Here is a 27,235-nt window from a genome sequence, read left to right as displayed (position 1 = left end):
TTAATTCGTGGCTTGTTTATTTTTGTATTTAAAATATGTATTTTGCAAAACATACAGATAAAAAAAGCTTACTACATATGGGGAGAGATGCAGTACAATTTTTCATACAATAATAAGCATTTAGGGTAACATGGGGGAAGATGTCCCCCTTAAGAACAGTGTGGATTTAAACTGTAACATATTTATATATAATTTTATCATGTGCTGGATGATGATAATCAGCCAGTGTGTTATTATAGGCTATTATATTTATATATATTTTCTATAGTTGTTATTAGCACAACATGTCAAATATTAAAAGAGGGGCAAGTTGGCCCCCTACCTAGGTTAGGAAATTATTCTACAACTTATGTACAGCATATGGATATTTACATATTTTAATTAAAGATGTGTCATAGAAACACCATGAAATCAAATTGAATGATTTCACTCTATTAACCTATAGGTTTTGATGAAAGTGAAGATGTATGAAATGTACATCTAATTCATGGAAGTATTAAATAATAACTAAATAATAACTAAATTATTATTATTTTTTATTTTATTTATTTATTTATTTTTTTTACAAAAAGTATTACATTTAAAAATAATAACACAAGTAATGGGGTTCATCTTGCCCCAAGGGTCTAATTTTATATTTTTCAAAATAAAAACTTAAATTTTTACTTCACAAATCTAAAACGAAATCTCACAAATGTTGATATTCAATTGAAATGACAAAATTAAAAATAGTGTAGCCTGTCCTCAAAAGTGCCGAGATTAGATTTTGTCCCATCTATGGTCAGGAGAAAAAAAATGAACCCCATGTCACCCTACGAAATGAGCAGAATAACAGTTTTTTAATAACAAACACAGTTCTCATATTTAAACTATAAATAACTTACTTTAATCTAAAAGAAGAGGTATTTTGTAAAATTTGTTACTGACCAGAGTATTCAGTGAGGCATAAATCATTTCTAATCGATGTTTTAGCTGTGGTCTTCCTTTTTTTTTTTAGAATCATTATGAAGGAAAATGCTGATTGGCTGCTGAGATCGTCGCGGCGGAACAGGAAGTGAGCGCAACATGTAAACACTCCAGCTGTTTCAGTTTATGTAGCAGCCGTTCGCAAGAGAGCGTTTAACGCGAATTAACTCTAGAATTCTAGTCAAATTATGCGTGCCGCCCCAAAGAATAGTGAGTAAGCTTTTGTTTCTTTAGCAGCATTGGGTTAAATATCTGTGACATTAAGTGATAAAAGATACTAGTTGTCCATATCCTTACTTGCAACGACGCAGCATCAATGGTGAAGTTCCCAGCACTCACACACACAGGTGCTCACAGTAAAGGGTTTCTTGAAAATGGTCATTCAAATTACCTGATGTTTCTATGAGTGAGGGGAAAAATAAGAATGCTTATAGAAGATAATAAACAGCTTTAACTGTCCGCAGTTTACTGATAGCTGAGACATACGACATAACAGGAGCATATAATGAGTTGTCATTATGTATGATTTTGGAAAATCTGGCATTCCCTTCAATGAATAAACGTTAATCTACTTATTCGTTTCTAGTTAGACCAAAAATATTTGACAAAATGTTGATAAAATAAACATATCATACATGTATTAAATGCATTAGCTATTTTATATTTTGATATAGGTAGTAGTGGGGGAAAATAGGCTATTTAAAAATCCTCTAAACCTGTAAGTAAAAAAAAATAAAATAAAATGTTTGTTGTTGAAGTCATAGCAGGTGAAATATGGAAAGGACCTTCTGGATGAAAACAGACTTATTATGAATAATTTCATAAATATCTGACCATGCGAAGTATTAAATCTAGTAATGTTTCTTTAAAAATTCATATGTACACTGCCATTCAAAAGTTTGGGATCAGTAGTTTATTGTTTTTAAATGTCTCTTATGCTCACCAAGGTTGCATTTATATGGTTAAAAATGCAAAAAAAATAAAAAAATAAAATAAATAGATAAAATAATACAATTTAAAATAACTATTTTCTATGTAAATATATTTTATTCCTGTGATCAAAGCTGAATTTTCAGCATCATTACTCCAGTCTTCATTGTCACATGATCCTTCAGAAATCATTCTAATATGAAGATTTGCTGCTCAGAAAACAACTGTATAACTTTTTTGATGAATAGAAAGTTCAAAACATTATACATGTCTTTACTGTCACTTTGGTGTCAAATGGTGTTCTTTTGAACTTTCTATCAAAGAATCCTGAAAAAAAATAAAAAAAATGTGCACAACTGTTTTCAACATTGATAATAATAATAAATGTTTCTTGAGCAGCAGATCAGCACATTAGAATGATTTCTGAAGGATCATGTGACTGAAGATTGGAGTAATGATGCTGAAAATTCAACTTTGCATCACAGGAATAAATTATATTTTAAATATATTCAAATAGAAAACAGTTATTTTAAATTGTAATAATATTTCACAATATTTCTGTTTTTTTTTTTTTTTGATCAAATAAATGCAGCCTTGGTGACATCTTTTAAAAACAGCAAAAATCTTACCAATCCCAAACTTTTGAACGGCAATTCATATTTTATGTCTACGGTTTGATGTATATTTTAATCTGTAGTGATTTCACAGGTGCACTGAGATTTTACGTTGTCATAGCTTTGATAAAAAGAGAGAAAATCTAACGAAAGGGTGCACTGATGTTCATGTATGCACTTTTATTTCATTTTAGGCACATGAACTTGCAGATGACCTTTTTACGCAGCTGAACATGGGTGTGAAAGGATTACAGTACTTTATGGAGACATGTTGCCCAGACACTTGTGTGCCAGTGGACCTGAAACAGATGGCATTGAATCACGTCAAAGCCCATCCGGATAGCGCTGCCACGATAGTAGTGGACGGAATGGCCTGTTTAAGGTATTGGTATCGCTGTCAAGCTTGGGTCCATGGTGGCCAGTGGCAAGAGTATATGCATATCCTTCAAGAATTTGTCGATGCATTCACGGCTGTGGGCATACGCTTAGTCTTCATCTTCGACGGAACGGTCGAGGAACAAAAACGGGCAGAATGGGTGAAGAGGCGTCTGAGAGTCAACCAAGACATAGCAAGAATATTTCAGTACATTAAGACTCACGGTCAGCAGCCGAACAGCAGAGAACTTTTCTGTCTTCCCTCTGGACTCGCAACCTTCTCCATATTTGCCCTCAAAAGCCTCGGCCAAGAAACAAGATGCTCGGTCCGAGAAGGAGATTATGAGGTTTCCAACTATGCTTTGTCTCACAACTGCATGGGCATCCTTGGTCAAGATACAGACTTTGTTATCTACAACACGGTCCCATACCTGTCCATCAGTAAACTCAATTTAAACAGAATGACAACAGTGCTGTTCTCCAGAGAGAGGTTATGCCAAGTTTTGAAGCTGCATATGACTGACCTTCCTCTCTTGTCCTGTCTGTTGGGTAATGACATAGTGCCAGAGCAGCAAATGCAGCGTCTTCGCAACAGTGCTTTGGCGTCATATCGAAAGAGAAACAAGCAAGTTCAGGGAGACAAGGTTTACGCTGTTGCAGAGTTCATTACCGTTCATCATCCCAGAAGTGGGGAAACATTTGGTGTTTCCTCACTGTTGTTAGCTGAAGCAGAGGAAGAAGCTTTAGAAAAAGGAATACGCACATATTTACTTCCAGGGCAAACGTCCCCTTGGTTAAAGTGCAGCCGTCCCTTTCCTGAGTCTGTGCGTTTGATGGACAAGTATGTACCCGGTGAAATATTACAGGTAAAAAGGAAAAATGCACAGTGGGGTCTAAATGTTTGAGAGCTTATTGACCTCTAATTTAAACATACAAATAAACAGTTTTATAATTTCTTTTGTTAATGTTTAGATTTTTTTACTCTAATAATATGATTTGCATTCAAAACGATGGAAAATGACTTTTGGACTTCTCTGTATTCAACAAACACCCAGACCCACCAGAAGTATCATGGCTTTGTTTCTATTCTTACTAAGTGTTTCCATGTTGCAGGCAGCGATAGAGAAGCACACGCGGGCAGAGTGTTTCCTGATCTATAATGTGTTATATGATGGAGTCGTGGAGTGCAGTAACTCATTGGAAGATGAGGATGAGGTGGAGTTACCACCGCAGGCCGTCTTATATCTGCCTGTCCGAGAACGAATCTATGGCCTGTTACTGCCAGTGCAGCCTGGTGCGTTTTATCTCTGTATTTATTTAGTGTTTATGGAAAATGTAATGGTTTATGTTGCTTTCCTGTTATGTTGAGGAAGAAGCCAACTAAATAAAGGAGAGCATGTTCAATAACTCCATCTCATGATTGGTACTAGGGATGTGCCCGAAGCCGAATACTATGAAACGATAGATTTTGCAGAGCCTCCTAAGGGACATAGTAATGGGGAAAATATGAGATGGGAGAGAAACATATATTTCAATTATATAGTTGGGTAATTATAATTTGTGGTCACCAGCAAGTCACTATCAATATGCAGGGTATTAAAATCGCTTTTAAATGAACGCTCACTTTTTACTTTTACGAATTTGTGATCACAAGTACTCTATGTATAGGGAGCGGTGGTACTGATCGCACATTGTACAAGATATTTGTCAGTAATGCTCAGGATCCATTGCGCACCAAATCCTCCAACATCATCCTGTCAGTCATCTCTCTTTACTATCTTCGCATGGTAAGTGAAATCTGATGTACTGTAATGTAACCGACCACCACTGCAAGTCTCACCATGTCCTTTTAGGGGCTCCGTAGAATGCGTTATTCATTTTCCATGCCTTTCCGGATTCGGATTTAGGTTTCAGGCACATCCCTAATTGGTACCATCATGTAATGTCAATTTCTCCAGTATAAACAATGAGTTCTGCAAAAAAGCATTACAAATGGTTCCCACCAGTGTTTGTTGTTGTAAAAATTGTTTTGTTAATTGAAATAAAGCTAAAATAAAATATAAATATTAGATGGAAAAACTTAGATGAAAAATCCTTGTCCACTAACTGAAATTACATAAGTTTAAGTTGAAGTAATAAAATTAGTAAATCTAAAACTGAAATAAAAATAAAGTTAATGGGGACCTAATATGCCCTTTTCTCTGATGTCTCTGAAGTCCACAGAGTGTGTATGTGAAGTTTTAGCTCAAAATACCCCACAGATTATTTTTTATAATATTACAACAGCACTTTTTGGGGGTGAGTAAAAACATGCCCTTTTGTATGTGTTTCCCTTTAAATGCAAATGAGCTGCTGCTCCCGGCCCCCTTTCAAGAGCGTCAAGAACTCATGCTCTGGCATACCAGCAACAACAAAACAGGACAATCTCATGCACTGAAAAAGTCAGAAACTGTCAGTAGCGGTGTTCAGCCTTATTTGTTTCAGAATCAACCGTTGTGCAAATCCAGCGTTGAAAAGACCCTCATTTGTGAAACAGTCCAGCGCAAAATGATTGACGCAAACGTATAAGATTTAACCAAATTTAACCACAATGTCCTCAGTGATTCAGATGGTGGGAGTCTATGGAGACTCTTATGGGCATTAGTACATCCCAAAATACAACAATTGTAATTCCTCTTTGGCGCAGACATTGTACAACTCCAGCTGCTACAGCAAGGAAACAGAAATGGCGGACTCTGTGTTTCTCACTCAGGGCTTTGTCTATGCTAATGGAGCAGATAGTCACCGGTTGTGGGCGGGGCTTCTCCATATGATGACATCATCATAGGGAGAAATCTGAATCAGCTCGTTTGAAGAGACTGCTTTTGATTTATGGGAATTATAAAAATTATAGGCTGGTCGTTCTCACACACTGCGGACACACACCTTATAAAAGTGAATTTTGCATAATAGGTCTCCTTTAAGTAAAATTATTTTTAAAAAGCAAATAAAAATGACAATCACATAACAAAATTACAAAAAATGTAAGCTATAATTAAAATGAAAACTGAAAATAAAAAAATAAAAGCTAATTCAAAATATAAATAAAAATATATATAATAAATACTATAATAGTATATACATAATACTAAACAACACTGGTTCTCATGGTCATGGAAAACTTGGAAATATAAGGGAATTTTTTTTTTTAAAATTAAAAATTGGAAATTTAATTGAAAAATTTAAATGGCCAATAAAATTTGTTCTGATTATGTTTGACTAGTAAATAATATGTATATATACAAACCTGATTCCAAAAAAGTTGGGACACTGTACAAATTGTGAATAAAAAAGGAATGCAATGATGTGGAAGTTTCAAATTTCAATATTTTATTCAGAAACATAGATGACATATCAAATGTTTAAACTGAGAAAATGTATCATTTTAAGGGAAAAATAAGTTGACTTTAAATTTCATGGCATCAACACATCTCAAAAAAGTTGGGACAAGGCCATGTTTACCACTGTGTGGCATCCCCTCTTCTTTTTATAACAGTCTGCAAACGTCTGGGGACTGAGGAGACAAGTTGTCAAGTTTAGGAATAGGAATGTTGTCCCATTCTTGTCTAATACAGGCTTCTAGTTGCTCAACTGTCTTAGGTCTTCTTTGTCGCATCTTCCTCTTTATGATGCGACAAATGTTTTCTATTTGTGAAAGATCTGGACTGCAGGCTGGCCATTCCCGGATCCTTCTTCTACGCAGCCATGATGTTGTAATTGATGCAGTATGTGGTCTGGCATTGTCATGTTAGAAAATGCAAGGTCTTCCCTGAAAGAGACGACGTCTGGATGGGAGCATATGTTGTTCTAGAACTTGGATATACCTTTCAGCATTGATGGTGCCTTTCCAGATGTGTAAGCTGCCCATGCCACACGCACTCATGCAACCCCATACCATCAGAGATGCAGGCTTCTGAACTGAGCGCTGATAACAACTTGGGTTGTCCTTGTCCTCTTTAGTCCGGATGACATGGCGTCCCAGTTTTCCAAAAAGAACTTCAAATTTTGATTCGTCTGACCACAGAACAGTTTTCCACTTTACCGCAGTCCATTTTAAATGAGCCTTGGCCCAGAGAAAACGCCTGCGCTTCTGGATCATTTTTAGATATGGTTTCTTTTTTGACCTATAGAGTTTTAGCCGGCAACGGCGAATGGCACGGTGGATTGTGTTCACCGACAATGTTTTCTGGAAGTATTCCTGAGCCCATGTTGTGATTTCCATTACAGTAGCATTCCCGTATGTGATGCAGTGCCGTCTAAGGGCCTGAAGATCACGGGCATCCAGTATGGTTTTCCGGCCTTGACCCTTACGCACAGAGATTGTTCCAGATTCTCTGAATCTTTGGATGATATTATGCACTGTAGATGATGAAAACTTCAAACTCTTTGCAGTTTTTCTCTGAGAAACTCCTTTCTGATATTGCTCCACTATTTTTCGCCGCAACATTGGGGGAATTGGTGATCCTCTGCCCATCTTGACTTCTGAGAGACACTGCCACTCTGAGAGGCTCTTTTTATACCCAATCATGTTGCCGAATGACCTAATAAGTTGCAAATTGGTCCTCCAGCTGTTCCTTATATGTACATTTAACTTTTTCGGCCTCTTATTGCTACCTGTCCCAACTTTTTTGGAATGTGTAGCTCTCATGAAATCCAAAATGAGCCAATATTTGGCATGACATTTCAAAATGTCTCACTTTCAACATTTGATATGTTATCTATATTCTATTGTGAATAAAATATAAGTTTATGAGATTTGTAAATTATTGCATTCCTTTTTTATTCACAATTTGTACAGTGTCCCAACTTTTTTGGAATTGGGTTTGTGTGTGTATATATATATATATATATATATATATATATATATATATATATATATATATATATATATATATATATATATATATATATTAAATATAGCTAAGCGAAGTATGTTTTTTTTTTTTGTCAAATTATTTTTGAAGAAATCTAGACTGTTGAACTGAAGTTTTTTATGTAGTGATCTTGGGATAAAAATTATGATTTTAATTTAAATATTATCCGTGTTTTTCCTTTCTTAACATCTAGGCATTTTGCTGAGGTATGGAAATATAGGTTGTTCTCTCTCTTACTCTGTTGTTTACAGAAAACAGATCTCCATTGCTCTATATGATTCTGGGAATGGTCTCATTTCTGTCCAATATTTGTGGTGTGGGCAAATATGTGGTGAATGTGCTGTTGAAAAGAAGGGCCAGACCAAAGGGGACAAAACATATCAGATTTCAAACTGTCAGGACTACACTGTAATTTTGGAAAGGCTCTGTCAGTCATATTATTTCATAGCATACAAGCTGATTACACAAATTTCCTTTGTGTGCCACTTTTAAAGGACTTAAAGATGTTTTCAAGATGCTTTTTTTCTTGCATTACTTTTTGCTCTCAATTTACGTTAACTTTTCTCCCTCTTATATAGATTGTTCCGGTCACACTGTGTCAGTCAAGGAATGGTTCGTCTTCCCAGGAAATCCACTTAAGGAGCCTACCAGAGTCACTCCAAAACCCCTCAACTATATAAGTACATAATTCATTCAGTAGTTATGTTTCACATATTTGCTCGTCGTAATGAAGTACTTCACATAGAGTACAGCAAATGTGCTAAGCATCACACACACTGCCTCATCTGATGCTGCTAAGTAATCCTGTGATAATCTCAAGAGATCTATGTTCTGTTGTTAGTGTACATAATTCTCTTTGTTTGCTCTTTTGCGTTTCCTCGTATCAGTGATTACACGACACAGATGCTTTGTGATAAAAAGAAAAAGGCCATCTGATTTGATCAGTGCATTTCACTGCACAAATTTCATCACAGCATTACAGGGATCCCAACCTGGGAATGTTAGGGAATTTTGAAATTGATTTCTTAGCCTGCAAATGACAGATGCTGCGTCCGAGTATGCCTACTTCCATACTATATAGTAGGCGAAAACAGTATGTGAGCTGAGTAGAATGTCCGAATTCATAGTATTCATAAAACAGGAGAAAAGTACCTATGACCTACTGCTTCCGGCGAGATTCTGAAGTGTGCATACGATGGACATGCGTTACCCCAATAGGGGCAAATTTGACAAGCTATAATAAATGATCTGTGGGGTATTTTGAGCTGAAACTTCACAGACACATTCTGGGGACACCAGAGACTTACATTACATCTTGTAAAAGGGGCATTATAGGACCCCTTTAATAGTTTTTCTATGTAAATATGCGCTAGATGGACATCTTTGTCCGTTGTGCCATGTCTCGCAGCTTTTTCAGTGTGTCGCGCTCGAGACCCTGCCTTTTTTATTCATCAGTGCTGTGGCTCTGCAGTTGGAAACTATTAAGTGTGTCTCCTGTTTTTAAGAGCAAAAACGCTCTGTTTGATCATCCCCTTATGCCTGTCACTCAGACATCAAAAAATGTTGTCAAATTGAACAGATAGTAACACTAAAGCACTTTTCCTCATGCCTGCGCAGTGTTTAAAGATAATTTCCGATGACTGGCATCACAGAATTTACTAGTATTTTTGTGCTGATGTATGAATGGTCTCTTACCAGTAAATAGCCTGAACGCCATTTCTTGTGTGAACAGCATACTTGTGTATTTACCGGTAAAGTCATTGTGGTAATTTTACGGTAATTTACCTGGATTGGTGTGTGAAAAGGTCTAATGACAACATGGCAAATATAGTACGTCCAAATTTCATTCATAATACACACATTCATTCTATACAGAACATACTTTTTTAACGGTCATGAAGTAAATTTCCAACGTAGTACCTACTATGTAGTATGCCATTTTGAATGCAGCAAGTGACATTTCTTGAAAATAAAGTTTTAGTTATGCTCAGCTAATATCTATCAGCTAGATTTGTAAGTGCAATCAGTTTTCAGCAATCACAAATGATTGTAAAAATCATAGCCAAAATATACAGGAACCCTTTTATTATAACCGTTATTCAGTCATTAATTTGCTCGGTAGCACTTTATTTTACAGTCCTGTTCTGCATGTACATACTATGTACTTATTATAACAATTACAATAACTGGATTATAACTAGGTACTAACCATAAACCTATCCCTAAACCTAACCTTAACCCATGTAGTTACCTTATATTACTAGTAATGTCTTGGGTAAGTACAATGTAAGTACATTGTAAGTACACATAGTGTAAATTAAAGTTTAACCATTTAGTCTAATACACGCCAACCCCCACAAGTTAAATTTGTGGTCAATTTGTGATCAACAGAAGAGTCCCCTGATCTGATGGCTCTGTGGTTTAGGACAGACCCAGAGGTGAAAACAGTCCAGGCATCAACACTCCTGGATGTCTTTGACCTGTATGAGTTTACTGAAGAGCTGAAGCAGTTTGACAGCCCTTTGATTGCTGTGATTTGTCTTGTAACCTACATTGCCATTCAGGTGTGTTTAACTTTTCATCGTTGATGCCATGGACCACTGAGGTTTTCGCTTGAATGTAAACAAATGGCTTTGTTTGGGTCCATTCGCGCCATGTATGCTCTGTTAGCCTTTATTTATTAATGATATGGACTCATTGCATGTCAAAAGAGTTCACCGGTGTCTCTTCAACACTGTTTATTGTGTGTAGCCCTTATCAGACAACTCCTATACCCTTGCATTGTGTATAGATGTGTGTGTGGTGGCGCTTGATGCTTGTTGTGTATACTTGAATAAAAACACTGTTTGCTCTTGGATCTAGGCGAGACAGCTTTCTCTGGAAGACGTAGATGCATATCTAAGCCAAGCTGTTTGTGTCCGATTCAAATCCTTGACAGAAATGCAACAGCTCAGGGTGAGTCATTTGAGCCACCTCTGCCTTTCTGAAAACATTGTTTTTACACTCACCCATTTTAACTGGGCTTGGTTTGGAGTCTTTTACAAAACTACTGTGGTCATGCTTATTTTGTAACATAGCTAAAAATGACTGGCCGATTTCACATTTGGTTCGATTACTAGGTCCAAACCTTTTCTGTGCCCCCATAAGAGAGGCAGTAAAGATGCAGTCACAGTTGTTAAGGGATTTTTCAACATCGAAATCCAGTCATTTTAATAGAAATCTCAATGATCTGGAATTTTGTGTGATGGTGAAAGATTTCCTTAGATTTCGCAACAGGATTCGCCACATTGACCAACAAAAAGCTGTCTGGTTTGAAAGTGATTTCTATGGCCCTGTTTACACCTGGTATTCAGATTCATTTTAGTCGGCTGGATCACAAGTGGACGAGGGAGACACATTCCCGTTTACACCTGTTGTTTTAATCCGTCTCTTTTGTCCACTTTCAACCACTTCTGTCCTGATTTCTTCGAAGGGGAGGGTCTATGGGCGGGTAAATGTATGGGTTTTTGCAGATCTTTAGATCTACTGGACGAAATAAGCTCCTGCAATTAACATATGAATGGTGGAAAAACATACGTTTGTTTATGCATCAGTAGGCGGAGGGTAGGTGGTCTTTAGTGACACATTCGATCACATGAGCGTCTACACTACGAAAGCAATCCGGTCAAATGCGTTTTCCACTACCTTTGATAGTGGTCGAAAGTGTACAAGCGCAAACTGTTTAGACCCTGTTTACACCTGTATTTTGCGTCGTCCACTTGTGATCAGATCAGCTAAAATGCTTCTTAATACTAGATGTAAACATGTAAACTGAAATTTTTGCCTATTTTTGGAAAAAAAATCGCTAATGTTGACCACACATTCACATCACGAGAAGTGCTAACAATAGACCTTAGTCAGGGTAGCTGTGTGGGACAGAAGTACAGTGCGTTCAGTGGATTGTACTTTCAGTTTGCAATAACTCCATAAAGCAGTTTTGAATGTTGTGAAAATTGTGATCTAGGACCTTTATACATTGCATGCTTTTGTGAAGAATGTAAGCTTATCCCTTACAGCATCCTTTTCATCCGCGTTAAATTCAATATGGCGTCTAAACTGACTAAGGTCTATACCAAGTTTCAAGCAGTTTACAAAATTGTGCAGGCTACAACAGAAGGGGATTTATGAAAGAGTGAAAGTGTAAAAGAAAAATAGATTTGTTTTTAAATAAGAATCAGCGTCAGCAGAATGCAGTCAAGTGCGTTTTGTTGCTTGAAAACTGCAAGAGATTCAGCTGTCTAGGTAGGATTGGGAAGATCATTCCACCAGGGGAATTCCAACAGGATAGTTTACCTGAAAATAAAAATTATTTATTATTTATTTGTTTCCTATTTATTAAATTAGTGTTGGATGCCATTGAGTTTAATTTTATGGGCAAAAAAAAGCATTGAGACATTTTTTTAAAGAAAAAGTCATACAGGTTCGACACATGAAAATTGTGTCATTAATTACGCACCCTCATGTTGTTTCAAACCCACAAGACTTTCGTTCATTTTCAGGAACACAAATAAAGATCTTTTTTGATGAAATCTGAGTTTTCTCTCCTTCCATTGACAGCTACGCAATTGAAACTTTGATGCTTCAAAAAGTTCATAAAGAGATCGTAAAACTAATCCATATGCATTGAGCGTTTTTTTTCTGAAGAGACTCGATCACTTTATATGATGAACAGATTTAATTTTAGGCTTTTATTCACAGATAAACACTGATCAGCGAACATAAACAGAAGCTCAACCGAACCTGAGCACTAGAACAAACCTCTTGCGGAAGCTCAAACATGCTGCGTAACACACGAGAATGAACCTCATTGGTTCTTGCACATCAAGCAAACATGCTGGAGCTTCCATTTACCAAATGATGTGTGAGTTGATTAATGTTTACATATGAATATAAGCCCATATTAAATCTGTTCATCATATAAAGCAGTGATGTCTCTTCAGAAAATTTGGACTAAACCGCTCAATTCGTATGGATTAGTTTTACGATTTTACGATTTATGAACTTTTGAAGCATCAAAGTTTCAAGTGCCTAGGCTTTCAATTAAAGGAACAGAAAGCTCTCAGATTTCATCAAAAATATCTTCATTTGTGTTCCGAAGAAGAACAAAAGTCTTACAGGTTTGGAACGACATGAGGGTGAGTAATTAATGACAGAAATTTTCATTTCTGGGTGAACTAACCCTTTAAGCCATGGTTTTATGTGAACTTTCAAGTGTTGTTGACCACGTGGATCACATTAGTTGACTTAAACTAGCTACAGTAGATGACAAACACTGTGCTTCCATGTCAAATCGGCACAGAAACATGGAGTTGCAACAAATCACGGTCTTTTTCTTGAGAGATGTATCAGATTCTTTTGCTATTTGGAAAAAAAGGGGAAAGAGACTGGAGGGATAATTTCTGGTTGCTTTGCGACATTCCTCCCAAAAACTACTCTAATTGTGGTCTGAACCTGAGAGTGATGCTCTGGTGACGGGCTCCGCGTCGTCCCCGCCGGCGACCACAGGGCTATTTCAGCTCCCACCCTAATTTAAGCCTCCTATGCGTGCTATTTCAGACACAGCCGCCAAGGGCGGCCTGTGGTTTTGCAGTGCTTGGATTGAGAGCCCTCCCCACAGCACAGATAATGGATGATAGAGGGACAAATTAGAGCCTCTTGGGAGATATCCAGGAAGCCACCTCCTAATTTACGGATTCTCCTGTGTCTACGGCTGTCCTCTTTGCGTCTAGTGTGAATCCCTCCAGTCTGTTGTATTCAGATTCTGATGCATATCTCGCCCTTGACTCATGAAACGTCAAGCAGTTGACAATACAAATGAACTGTTAAGATTGTATGTTTATTTACTTTTGCTAATGTGGTTCCCAAGCAAAAAATTTCAGTCACCCCAGTAGACAAAGACTGACTCTGTATCTTTTATGGCTGTAATGGCTGTTTATTATGAACTTGGCTGCAGTATTTATTTATATATGGTCCCGCGTGTTTACATTTTGGCTCAAGTGAAGTGATATGGCTCGGTTTATGTTGCCCACAATATGTTGGGCGATGAATGATAGCGTTGAGGGATTGTGTGTTTAGAAGGCGCACACAGCAACAGGTGTCGGATTGCTGGCTGACCCAGAGACGCGTGTGTGCTCAAGGCGCGGTGGCGACAGCCTGCCGCTGGCCAGATGAAAGTGTGTAAAGCTCTCCTGCCTCCCATGTGCCATGGGGTGGTGGGAGCACCTGTTACACGCGCCATTGTTGTCTCCCATCGGGAGTTACACTGTCACATCTGCCTGAAATGTGAAAAGGGGTGGGGTGGTGGGGGTATTAGGGTATTAGGAGGCAGAAGAGCTAGACAGATGGCAAGAGAGTCTCCAGGGGCTGCCTGATTACCCCCGTCTAATCAGTTTCCCCTTGTGTTGCTTTGTCATAGTAAGGGAATGTAAATGCAAGCTAAGGATGCCACTACACAGCATCTGTAAGGGATGAGAATCATAAGGAATTTAGCGATTCTGATTCCACTTAATGATTCAGGTTCAAACATTCAAACATGTTTGAGGAGGAATATATATATATATATATATATATATATATATATATATACACACACACACACACAAAAATATATAAAGATTTTTGTTTGAAATAAATTAATACTTTTATTCAGCAAAGATGCATTAAATTGACTTTTGTTTCAAAAGATTTATAATTCAAATGCTGTTTTTCTAATCATCAAAGAATCCTAAAAAAGTATCACAGGTTCTACAACATATTAAGCAGCACAACTGTTTTCATTGTTTCATTGATGATATTAAGAAATGTTTCTTGAGCAGCAAATCAGCATATTAGAATGATTTCTAAAGGATCCTGTGACCCTGAAGACTGGAGTAATGATATTCAATTAGAAAACAGTTACTTTTCATTTAAAAAAATCTTACCAACTTTTAAACAGTTGTGCTATATATATTTTTGTCATTTATTACTGAGTGAGTGAGTCATTAGACTGATTCAAACTGATTCATACTGACAATTTATGAATTTAAGACTGATTTGTGAGGTTTTTTTTTTTTTTTTTTTTTTTTTGATCAGTTAAACTGGCTCAGGAACCAGTTCAGAAAAACTTGAGGCAAATAATTTTCATGGCATTCAGTTCCATTAATAGTTCTGCACAACAAACACACAGTGCGACTCACATAGTAGTCCAACTTGTGAACGAATGACTCTTATGAGTCATATCTTTTTAAGGAGTCAAAAAGATGCACAAATCAAAGTTTTGAGCAGTTCAAAATCATTACGATTAAAAAAAAACAACTAAAACAAATCTTTTGCATTGTGCTTGTGGCGATCTTAATCTGGTGCATTGGTGGATGAATGCATCCATTCAAGAACCAAATGTTTATTTTTTAAAAAACTGGTTCTCGACTCCCAACCCTTTACAAGCCCACCATGTTTATTTAGTAAATCTAAAACTGAAAGTTCATTCAAATACCACACAAGATTCAGACAAGACTTGTCTTGTCATGCATTAATGTTTACAGTAGTAACATTGAGCAGATGTGCATTAAGGTATGGCACAGGTGCGGAGCCTGATCACAAGGCTGTAGTTTGCCATTAATGTTGAGCTGCGTGTCCTCAGGGGGTCCAGCGGTCTTTCAGGCATCTGGAGCAGCTCTCATTGTTCCCTGCTGAAATGCTTGCAGAGCAGCTGCTGTTCTGGTTTGTTGTCCCACTCTATACCTTTACAGCAGCAGGGTGGCATCAGCTTTGTCCCGAGGCCTATTGACTTCCACGCTGAGCAATTAGTGGCTTTAAAGGTGCTAAGACTTTTACGTGTCTTTTTAAGCGGTTTAATCAAAGCCGGTCTACTTCATCCCACTCTCTAAACCTTATGCATAACAGTGAATGTGATTAAATGCTCTCATTTCACTGAAGAGGCATGGTTTCAAAGAGGAAGTCAGGCCAGAGTAAACAGCGTAATATTTCAAACGATGGCCTGGCTCTCAATCTGTGCGCCTGGAAGGCGCGGGCAGTGGGTTGCTGCTGTCACTTCGGCTTTATCTCCAGCCTCCCTTTTGTTTGCTTTAGTCTAAGCTGTGTTTGAGAGCAGAGCAGGTGGCAAGCCAATTTTACATTTTCGTGTCACGGAAGCTAATCAGCCCCTCTCTTATCTCCTGTGGGTGGGGGACCAGGTGACCAGCGGACAGTTTGGTGGGGGGGTGGGGGACCCTTTGTAAACATCCCCTTATCCACACAGCCACTTCAGGTGAGCTCTATGGGGTCACACCCTGCCTCCCTCCTGCCTGAGTTGAAAGACACAATAGGTAATAACAGCATGATGAATTCGAAACCAAGCTACTGTAAAAGTGCTGTCATTTAAAGGAACAGTTCAACCAAAAATAAACATTCTGAAATCATTAACTTGCATATTTACCAACCTCTATGACTTTCTTTCGTTCGTCGAACACAAAAGAAGTTTAGCATAATGTTTCTGGTGCTCTTTTCCACACAACAACAGGGATTGATTGGCATGATTTTGGGGGAAAGATTCCAATTTTTTAAAAATTCCAGGTTTGCTGTACTTGTTTGTGGGGCTGTACAATTTTGGCCAAAATGTTGTGATTAGATATCATTATGGCTATAAAATAATAATAATAATAAATAAAAATGGGGAAATTTTCGCCCTCACCCAAACTCTCAATTGCGCTGATTCCTATTGAAATGGCTGGATTTTGTTTGCATAATTTCGCAGAGCCAATGGTAAATGTGATCGCTCCTTTGCAAACTATTGTGTTTTTGTACTTTATTTCTTATACCATGCTATATAATCCCTCCCCCATGCAGACCCCTGTTGTAGACCCTAGGGCCGTCCAGCTCGGCTCTCTCTTTGTGCGCGGTCTGACCTACCTCATCGGAGCCAACAGTGCATGTGGTTTCCCTTTCCCAATGGATGAGCTCATGCCGTGGAAGACCTTTGACGGCCTGCTCTTCCATTCAAAGTATCTGCAAGCCCACTCAGGCTGTCCAAAAGAGGAGCTTCTCGAAGGCAATGTAAGTACAGGGAAAAATGCCATTGGCCCTGTTTACACTTGGTATTAACATCCGGCTTGGATGATCCGATCACAAGTGGTCAGTTGAGACAGATACTTACATTTTAATCTCACCAAAAACATGACATTTCAAAGCCACATTTAACCAGCCACACTGAATCTTTGTTTTAGCAAAATGGTTGAATGACAGGTGAGTGGGCGGTCTTGGATGCCTCTGAACGGATTGGTATTTACACTACAAATGCAGTGTGGTCGCATCTTCGAATGTGGTTTGGTTGATCAGATCACAAAATGTTTTTAGCTCTGACAACTTGTGATCAAATCACCAGAGACTTAATATCAGATGTAAACAGGACCTAGCATGATCCTTTAAAAAAAACAAAAAAAGTGGAATATGCAGCTCTACTGAAGCCTATTAACATGCTGAGAATCAGGGCAAATGAAAATCAGTTCATTGTATGGCCCACACATATTTTGTTTATTGGATTTTGTTTAACTTTTGTTTACATGTCTTTGGTTTACTGCAAAACAGTTACAGAATCTCTTTTGTTTTTGATTGCTGTAATGTTTTTTCCGGAGCCAAGGGACCAAAACGTCTAAATAATTTTTTAACCCACACATATAAACATGGGTTTGTAATTATAAATGCAGTCAGGAACTAACCCAGACTGTGCATGGTCACCTCATGGAGGTCTCCGTACAGACAGAGTACGGAGCTCCTTAAGTCGTGAATCAGTATATCATGTACACAAATTCGGGCACTGGTAAGGACAGTAAGGACGCTGGTTCACTAAACATTCGGACACTGATGGTGTCACTAATGATATTTATGAACTTTTTATGATATTTATTTATATTTATTGTATATTTATTTTTTTATGTTATTTAAAGTACAAAATGATCAATTCTTTGTTACATATACCTGCTACATTTCAGCCGTAAGTAAATGATGAATGTTAGCTAGATTATGTTCATTACCTGTCTAGCGATGTAGGTTTATGCTAATTATAATTAAATAACACTTTATTTTTTTCAAAACATCTATCACGTGTCATTATGTGTATTGAGTTGGCTCTCACGATTAGTTTCATGCTTCAGAATTTCCGTTAAGGGAACATAGTGAGCATCGATGCTCCCTGGTTTTCACAGTGCATTTTGGAACTTTTTAGGAAGCAAACGTTTTAGTGCACTGGAAAATTTTGCAATTCAGACAGCCCTTAAAATGGCCAACTTCCTGATCAGTGCCCTGACTGCTGAACTAGGGAGCTGATTTAGATGCACCCATTGACAGTGGCCCTGTCTTTAAAAGGTCAGTTCACCCCAGAAATTAAAATTCTGTCACTGTTTACTCACTCTCATGTCGTTCCAAACCTGTAAGACTTTCGTTCATCTTCAGAACATAAATGAAGATCTTTTTAATGAAATCTGAGAGATTTCTGTCCCTTCATTGACAGCTACGCAACTACCACTTTCAAGCCCCAGAAAGGTAGAAAAGACATCATTAAAGTACTCTATGTGACTCCAGTGGTTTAACCTCAATTTTATGAAGAGACATGAGTGATTTGTTTGCATACAAAAAAAACATAATTTACCACTTTATTTACAAAATATTAATATCCAACGCGCATTCACGCAACAATGTCTGCTCTTGCATCAACACACATGGGTCGTGTTGCTCTTGTGAACATGCATTGGAGATATTTTATTAATAAAGTTAATTTTGTTAATAAAGTAGTAAATTATGTTTTTTGCGCAAACAATGCGCTCACGTTGCTTCATAAAATTGAGGTTAAACCACTGGAGTCACATGGATTACTTTTATGATATCTTTACTACCTTTCTTGGGCTTGAAAGTGGTAGTTGCATAGGCTGTCAATAGAGGGACAGAAAGCTGAATGTCAATTTTGCAAACATTTGCTAGATGTCTGTTTTGTGTGTGCTGAAAAAATTGTGTGTGTACATAGTCCTGGCTGTGTAAATAGGTGAAAAAATAAGTGGATTGGACTGATCCATGGAGCACCAAAACACTTGTAACCAATCAGCAGTAGGGGCGTGTCCACTCATGATGGGGGAGGAGAGAGAGTGAGCAAGAGGGAGATTTGTAGAAAGACTACATAGAGAGATGGCTGAGATATTACCAAAGAGGAAAAGGTTAAAGGAATATAATTGGAAAAAGAAGGGTTACGATTAGGCAAGAGCTTTAGGACCCGCGTTAATATTGGAAAATCTTTTCAGAGAGCTGTAAAACAGATGCCGAGGTTGCTTTTTTTCCACTTGATATATAAGTAAGATTGTTTTTGCTGTTTCACAGAACCAAGATATGCTGTTAAATGCTATTGTTGTTGAATCACAGCTGATTCATCCATACTTGCTCGAGCTGTCTGATTCGATGGTTGCCTGTGTTGTATAGCGTGTTTGTTTTGGGGGCGGAGCAATGAAGGGAGGGTAGTGTTTGTTTGGGTGTCGATTTCAAATGTCAACAGTGTTTCGCTACATCTTTAAATATCAAATTTGTGTATTGTCTTTTAGCCCTCCTGGATGTCTTTGTTCCTGTCCATCAGAGAGCTGGTGCTGGGAGCCTGCAGGAGGCGCGGCACCCCCGTCCACAGCCGACCGCGCAGACTACAGTACAGAGATGGTGCGGATCACTCTACATTTCCTTATCCATTTCTTATCCTTCACTTTACTTGAATTATTTAATAATCAAACAGACAAGGGGCGGTGCATTTGTATACATTTTTGAATGATGGACATTTGATTTCTGTGGATATCTGTGAAGCTTTTTGCAGGCACATATTTTTTGTGGACCTGGTTGTGACTCAAATAAATGGAATACATGCTGAGATGTCCAGGTTACTTGCACATAAACAATACCCAGCAGTCTTCATAACACCCTCCATCTGGTCTGTGACAGTGGAAACAATCTGTTTGGCACACTATTTTAGATCGAAGGGATGCTTTGTCATAACAAGAATAATTCTGGGTTACTTTTTATAGGTAGCGATCTATATTAAGTAACATAACAAGACAACAAAATTATAACGTGGTGGCTGTTGCAAACTCCTTGAGCCCCTTTTGCATTTTACCACCATCCAGAGTTTTGTGGTTCTGTCCTAAGATTAAAAGAGAACTTATGGTGAAATTGTCTCCATCTGGTTTCCCTCTTGATGTCGACCAGCTCATGAACTGCTCATGTTTTGTCTTAGAAGCATATAGGCTGTTTTTTGTCATCAGATATTTTAGTCGGATTATGGCAGAATGGCCATGTTTTGAATCTCAAGGTTTATCCTGTTAGATTGATGTTCTTTTGTTTATACTTGTTTTGGGTTGTCTGGAATTCCAGCTAGTTTTTTTTGTCATATGGTGTTCTTAGAGCATCTGTTGCGCACAACATATTTTGTAACTTCATAACAATCTGAAGAATCGACTGGAGGATTTTGTAAGAAATGCTTGTTGGCCCTTATCATGAATACAGTACAGAACCTGGTCTGAAACTCTTAATTTTTTTTTCTTCGACAAATGGTCAGTGAAAAGTGGCACCAAAATTTGGGCCATGTTTAAATGCAGTTTAAACGTATTTTTGTGATTTTTATAATTTCCTAACAAAGATCATTAAATGAATATAATTATTTTTATATACAACATTTTTAAAATAAAAAAATTAAGGTTGCAGGTAACAACATTGCAAATTTTGCCGAAATGAATCAGTCACTCAGTTGGGGCTAGCAAGTTTGAGATCAGATGTTTGTAGTTATTGATATATATATAGTAATTAAATAAAAATATTTGTATGAACATTTTTCTTACAATAACTTGGGTAACAGAGTTGAACGGGTAAAATTATTTGGTAACAAGTGATGTGTGTTATATGGAAGCTTGTTTCCGCCATGGAATAAAATAATTTAAAAGATAATTGTGACTTTTATCTCACATTTCTGACTTTTTTCTCAAGTTTACATCTCGCAATTCTGACATTTTTTTTCTCTGAATTGCAAGTTTATATCACGCAATTGCGAGAAAAAAAGTCAGAATTGTGAGTTAAAAAGTCGCAATTACATTTTTGTTTTTATTAAGTGGCGGAAACAAGCTTCCGTAGTTTTAACTATCTAACACATGGTTCTTATAACAAAAAAAAACCTATGCAGTTTATTTCTCTAATGCATGGAACACCAAAATCTAAAGAGTTAAAAATCCTATGATCCCACAATTGCACTGAAAACCGAAATGAGTTATATTTCAGTGTGGTGATTCTGACGGTTTGTCGTCTGTTCTCATTTTCTCTTTTCTACTTCCTAAACTTCGCGTCTGTTCCCTGATGTTAATTCACCCCATTATTTCTCTTGTTTTGAATCTCAGATGGTCTAAAGTGTCGATTGCGAGATGCTGTCGGGCTAGACGTATAAAAAGTCTGGTTTTAATTTATGTGCGTTTGAGGCAGTAATCATTGCCTCAGTCTTTTGGGGACGTGGTGGTGAAGGCTTCAGAATTGTACGTTTTATGTTTCCAGTGATGCTCCACTGCAAATACTAATTGTGAGAGAGTCAAACCTCTGATTAAAACTGCATTTAAATGCTTCTTTTATTTCCTCAGCGAGGCCTGTGGAGGTTGATGATCTGCGTGGAGAGAGACGACCCCAGCTCCATCATACCACACAGCAGGAGTTCAGACAGCAGCCTGCAGCTTCAGCACACTACCAGCAAGGTATACGCAGTACACAAACACTTTCACTGGCATAAACAGAATTAACGCTTATGAGAACAAAGCTTGTATGGGTCATATTTAATGTTTTTAATTTAAAAAAAGTTAATTTGGTATTAAAGATGATAAATGATAAGTGTAATGTCTTCCATAGGTTATAGACCGAGACCAAGACATCCAAAGAGAGGAAGGTATCAGCTTGCACCTAGGTGAGCTCTATGATTTCAACGAAACTCAATATGCATCAGTGTGTACCTGCTGTCTGTCTGTCTGTCATCTGTCTGTCTATCATCAATCTATCTATCTATTGTCTGTCTGTCTATCGTCTATCTATCTATCTATCTATCTATCTATCTATCTATCTATCTATCTATCTATCTATCTATCATCTGTCTGTCTGTCTGTCTGCCTGTCTATCATCTATCTGTCTGTCTATCTATCTATCTATCTATCTATCTATCTATCTATCTATCTATCGTCTGTCTGTCTGTCTATCATCTGTCTGCATATATCTGTCTGCATATATCTGTCTGCATCTATCTATCTATCTATCTATCTATCTATCTATCTATCTATCTATCGTCTGTCTGTCTGTCTATCATCTGTCTGCATATATCTGTCTGCCTCTATCTATCTATCTGTCTGTCTGTCTGTCTGTCTATCATCTATCTATCTGTCTATCTGTCTATCTATCTGTCTGTCTGTCTGTCTGTCTGTCTATCATCTGTCTGCATATATCTGTCTGCCTCTATCTATCTATCTATCTATCTATCTATCTATCTATCTATCTATCTATCTGTCTATCTATCTGTCTATCTATCTGTCTATCTATCTATCTATCTATCTATCTGTCTGTCTGTCTGTCTGTCATCTATCTGTCTATCATCTGTCTGTTTATCATCTATGTCTGTCTGTTTATCATCTGTCTGTCTATCATCTGTCTGCATATATCTGTCTGCCTCTATCTATCTATCTATCTATCTATCTATCTATCTATCTATCTATCTATCTATTGTCTGTCTGTCTATCGTCTATCTATCTATCTATCTATCTGTCTGCATATATCTGTCTGTCTATCATCTGTCTGTTTATCATCTACCTGTCTGTCTATCATCTATCTGTCTATCTATCTATCTATCTATCTATCTATCTATCTATCTATTTATCTATCTATTGTCTGTCTGTCTATCGTCTATCTATCTATCTATCTGTCTGCATATATCTGTCTGTCTGTCCATCATCTATCTGTCTGTCTAAAGTTTATTGATGTATCTACATCAAAGTTTGTCCTGACAAACTGTACTTTTGTAGTTTACAGCATGCCATTATTAGTATTATCAGTAATCTACTTCTAATCTGCATCGATAACTGAAATGACTTTTCTTTGTTTTATTATAGATGGCCCAAGTCTCAAAACTAACACAGACTGATGAAAAATACATTACTCTTGTGGAAAGAATTGTCACCCACAGAACAAAGCACTAATGAATCAGATGTGAATGTTCATGTCCATGTTCTTGGATGCCTTAATTTAGATTTTGCCCCCCTCCCCCCCCTTTTTTTTTTTACTTCAGATAATTAGTGACAGACGTCTTTGCAGCATCAATGCATCACTCAAAAACATGAAATTGTACTTGAATGTGCAGTTTTACCAGGCAGATAGAGATAACCCTCCCATTCTGTGTTCAGTGATATCCTGAAAAGCCCTCAGAATTATATCTTATAGTGAGATTACAGTCTTTTTTTCTTTTCCATGTGGATGATATGAATCAGTGACCAAAATGGAAGCTTCCTAAACTGTGTGCCAAACCCATTCATTCGGCTCAGACCCTAATTAGTCTCAGATGATCTCTTACCTTTCAACTGCTGGTTTGACGTTGACTTCAGTTGTTTGCAGTTAAAAAGATTTTTTGTCCCCTTCAACACATTTAGATTCTAGATTTTCAAGCAGCCATTCTTTAAAAAATTGTTAATAATAATGTGTGTCATAGCATTGAAAGACGCGGTTAATGTGATCCAGAGCAGCCGGATGGAGAGATGTTTGGACAGAATTGTGGTTCTGGCATATCAACACCAAAATGCTCCCACTTCAACCTCATATTTTGTTGATACTCTGTTTCATGTCCATCATGTCTGTATGTTATTGCATAAACTTTTTATGTTTGTTCATGCACTATTTTATGTCATGCAAACATTAAAAACGACCTAATATTACAAGTATTACATGTTCGCATTTGAATATATTTTAAATTTTAATATATTCCTTTGATGTCCAAGTTGAATTTTCAGCATCATTACTCAGTCTTCAGTGGCACATGATCCTTCAAAAAGCATTCTAATATGCTCAGAAAACATATTAAAATCACACGTCAATATTGAAAATTTTTTGATACACAACAATACACTACCATTCAAAAATGTGGGGTAAGTAGGATTAAAAAATAAATTAATTTGAATTATTATTCATAGAAATTAATTTTATTCATCAAGGATGCATTAAATTGTTTAAAAGTGGCAGTAAAGACATTTATAATATTACAATATTTCTATTTCAAATAAATGCTGTTCTTTTGAACTTTCTATCCTGAAAAAAGTTTATCACGGTTTCAACAAAAATATCAAGCAGCAAAAAAACATTAATAATAATTGGGCACCAATAATAATTGATAATAATAATAATTGAGCTCCAAATCAGCATATTAGAATTACTTCTGAAAGATCATGTGACACTGAAGACTGCAGTAATGGTAACTTCTTACAAAAACATTAAAAAAAAAATCTGAATTGTCCCAAAGTTTTGACTGGTAGTGTGAAAAAACACCATTGTGATACTTGTGATTTCTTGATCTGATTATGATGAAACTCATGTCCCAGTACAAAAATTCTGTGAATGAATTACCATAAAGATAATGAGCTGTTTTTGGTCTGTTTCTCACTTTGCTCATAAGGCTGTAAATCAGTCCCTCTGCTAGGTATTGTTAAACACCCCAGAGCGGAAATAGGATATGGAGAAAGTTCCATAGCTTAAGTGGTCAAAGCACAGCTCTTCCCCTTATCTACAGAGAATGAAAGCCACAGGAATGAAAAACAGTATTAGACAAACACATGACTTGGCGAGAAATGGCTAGAGCATATAGACACAGCAGGAAATGAAGGCGACAGATTTATTCATGCAAAAACAAGAGCAGATTGACGAACCTTTGGCAATTGAAACGACTCGAGTGTTTGAAATCGACAGTAGGGGATCATTGAAAATTGAAAACCATGAAATTATCATTGCCATCCATTTGGAAATCACATAGGAGTCTGAAAGGAATAGAACAATGGAACTGAAATAGTGCTCTGGGAAATATGAAACATGAACTGTAACTGATAGGAATAGTGTGACATTATTAAGTTGATTTCACGGTTAGCTAAGAGGTAGTCAAACCACATTTACACCAAGTTCTGTAGCGCAAGGACAAATTTATAATAGCTATGTTTCCATCCACCTATTTTGGGATACCACATTTTAAAATATTGAATGGAAACGCAAAGATGCACATAAATTCTAAAAAATGTGCTAAAAACATTATGCACTCAATTGAGGCAGATATTTGAATTTTTTCAGGAAGTGATTTTCTCTTGAACACATGGGATGGAAAAGTTGCTTTATTCTGAAGTGTTTTATGCAACATTTCGATTTTGCATACAATTTAAATTCACAACTTTGAATGGAAACTAGGCTTGCTGCGATAGTCGGAGTTACCGGTGTTCAGCCTCAACACTGGTTACATCACTTGCCCACCGCTGCACCGCCCGCCACCGTCGTTTTGATTTTTTTTTTTTTGTAATACAAATCTTCTAGTTCAGTTAGAAAACAGACACTACAATTAAAAACTGAACTTGTCTGCTCAATTCAGCGCGAGCCGAATAAGAGTCGCAGCACAGATCAGCAGCAGAGTGAGGAGCTGACTGACGAGGCAATGGCTGAAGATTTGGTTTTTAAAGCAAAATATAAAAGCGCCTATTTTGGGAATATTTTGGATTTAAACCCAATGCTAATAGGGAACCTGCAAAGGATTAGTTTTTGTTTTTATAGTTGTGTTTTTCATTAAGAATAATAATGAAACCGCAATTCAGTCAATTGCCACCACTGAATTGGCGCTAATTCGAAGGCCGCACAGGCATTCATAATGGTGCAGGGTCCACAGAGCGAGCGTTTTCAGCTTCCATAGGGATTAATTGGCTGCACCATTATGAATGCCTGTGCGGTCGTGCACATTTTACTTTCGCTTTCAAATTAGTGATTTAAAAGCTAGGTGCAAAAGAGGGAAAAACATTTCTCACCATCGCGTCCCTAATGGAAACATAGCTAGTGTAAACACTTGACACCAGAACTTTTTTCAAATCCATCCATACAGTCCTAAAATAAAGCATATAGAGGATATGAAGAGTGTTAAGACTTTCAATACAGAGCACAAGCCAAACCAACATTATACACTTGTATACAAGTTTGGCTGGTCATTGATGAGTTCTTTTGTCATTAAGTTTTATCCATGGCTCTGTTGAATAGATTTATATGTTATTGGTAAACATCAGTTTTCTTTATGGAGAAAATGAGTATTAATTTTTTTCCGGAACCCAACAGTTGTGCTTCAATGGAAAAGGCTGGGATGTTTCTTATGCAAATGTAACATTGAAGGAAGTTATTTTTAAGTGTACAGAATCATTTCCTGTGCAGCGTTTTGCTTTGATTCTAAATCTGTTTGCTCAGCCTTCCTCGTCCTGGCACGGGCTGGGTGCCGATTGTGTATCCAGCCCTTTTTTAAACTAAATAAATAAAACCACTAGATTAGCAACACTACAACACATTGTCCTTTTCATCTGTTTAATTATAGCGTATGTCTGAATGTGTGCACTAATGGTAAATATAGCCTCTATTCTCATGGCAGTGTGGTCACAGCTCAGCGGGCTGACGCTGGAGTTAGCGTGAGGGTGATTCGCTGCCGGCCCGTTGAGGGTGGGCGGCAGTCGTCTCTGCAGACTCAGCGGGGAACAGAGCGTTTGTTCTGCAGTAGGCGCTATAGGGTGGAGGTGGGGACACACGCTGCCACAAGAAGCCAGACTTTGGCACGCTGTCATCACTGTTTCCTTCACAGAGCACGAGAGAGACGGAGGGAGGGAAAGCAGGCATGATGGAGCCAACAATTATCTGGCACTCTGTCCCTCACATATTCTTTTTCTCCTTGTGAAATTGAGGGCAGGAGGGGCTGCTCTTTTTGAGTCGGGGGTCTCGATTGGGGAAAGACATCTTGACTATAACAGTTCTGGTCTATAAGGCCATTCTGTTCTGGTCAGTTCTGCTCAATGTGTGAATAATGAAATGACACAGTCAACTCTTTTTTTTTTTAAAGGAGTTTCTACTCCTATTAACTTAAGGTACTTTTTTATGCAGCAATCTTTTATTTTGATGTCTCTAGCAGTTAGCTAAATGTTAGCTATCTAAAAATCTTGTACTTGTAATTGTAATAGATAATAGGACTTCTTTGTTGATACTGTTTGGTGCTTAACTACTTATTACCAGAAACCACTTGAGCATTGTATTGTTGTATTGTAACCATCTCAGATGACCAGAATGTAAGTTTATTTGTCTAATTGGTTACTGTAATAATGTTTGAAAATGTTATTG

The 27,235-nt window shown here is 37.3% G+C and overlaps 1 protein-coding gene across 8 annotated transcripts; it reads left to right on the top strand.

Moving 5' to 3' along the window:
- Positions 1 to 1,016: 1,016 nt before the first annotated feature.
- On the top strand, positions 1,017 to 24,483 carry fam120b (family with sequence similarity 120B). 8 transcript variants are annotated; one of them, XM_051917683.1, is made up of 11 exons: positions 1,017 to 1,176; positions 2,705 to 3,751; positions 3,999 to 4,179; positions 8,377 to 8,478; positions 10,190 to 10,362; positions 10,661 to 10,753; positions 16,661 to 16,867; positions 19,396 to 19,504; positions 21,457 to 21,567; positions 21,719 to 21,773; positions 22,963 to 23,784. In XM_051917683.1, the coding sequence occupies exons 2-11, from the start codon at positions 2,744 to 2,746 to the stop codon at positions 22,982 to 22,984; spliced, it is 2,061 nt and encodes a 686-aa protein (XP_051773643.1). In that variant the 5' UTR covers positions 1,017 to 1,176; positions 2,705 to 2,743; the 3' UTR covers positions 22,985 to 23,784. The 8 variants fall into 8 exon arrangements, 7 of the variants coding, with proteins under 7 accessions (XP_051773643.1, XP_051773646.1, XP_051773647.1 ...); XM_051917681.1 differs by having other exon boundaries at positions 1,048 to 1,285; XM_051917684.1 differs by having other exon boundaries at positions 1,048 to 1,313.
- The last annotated feature ends 2,752 nt before the right edge of the window (positions 24,484 to 27,235 follow it).

The sequence above is a fragment of the Ctenopharyngodon idella genome, chromosome 13 (genome assembly GCF_019924925.1).
Source record: "Ctenopharyngodon idella isolate HZGC_01 chromosome 13, HZGC01, whole genome shotgun sequence".
NCBI lineage: Eukaryota > Metazoa > Chordata > Actinopteri > Cypriniformes > Xenocyprididae > Ctenopharyngodon > Ctenopharyngodon idella.
Note: the sequence above shows the minus strand (reverse complement) of the source record. Positions and strands in the feature narration are given on the sequence as shown.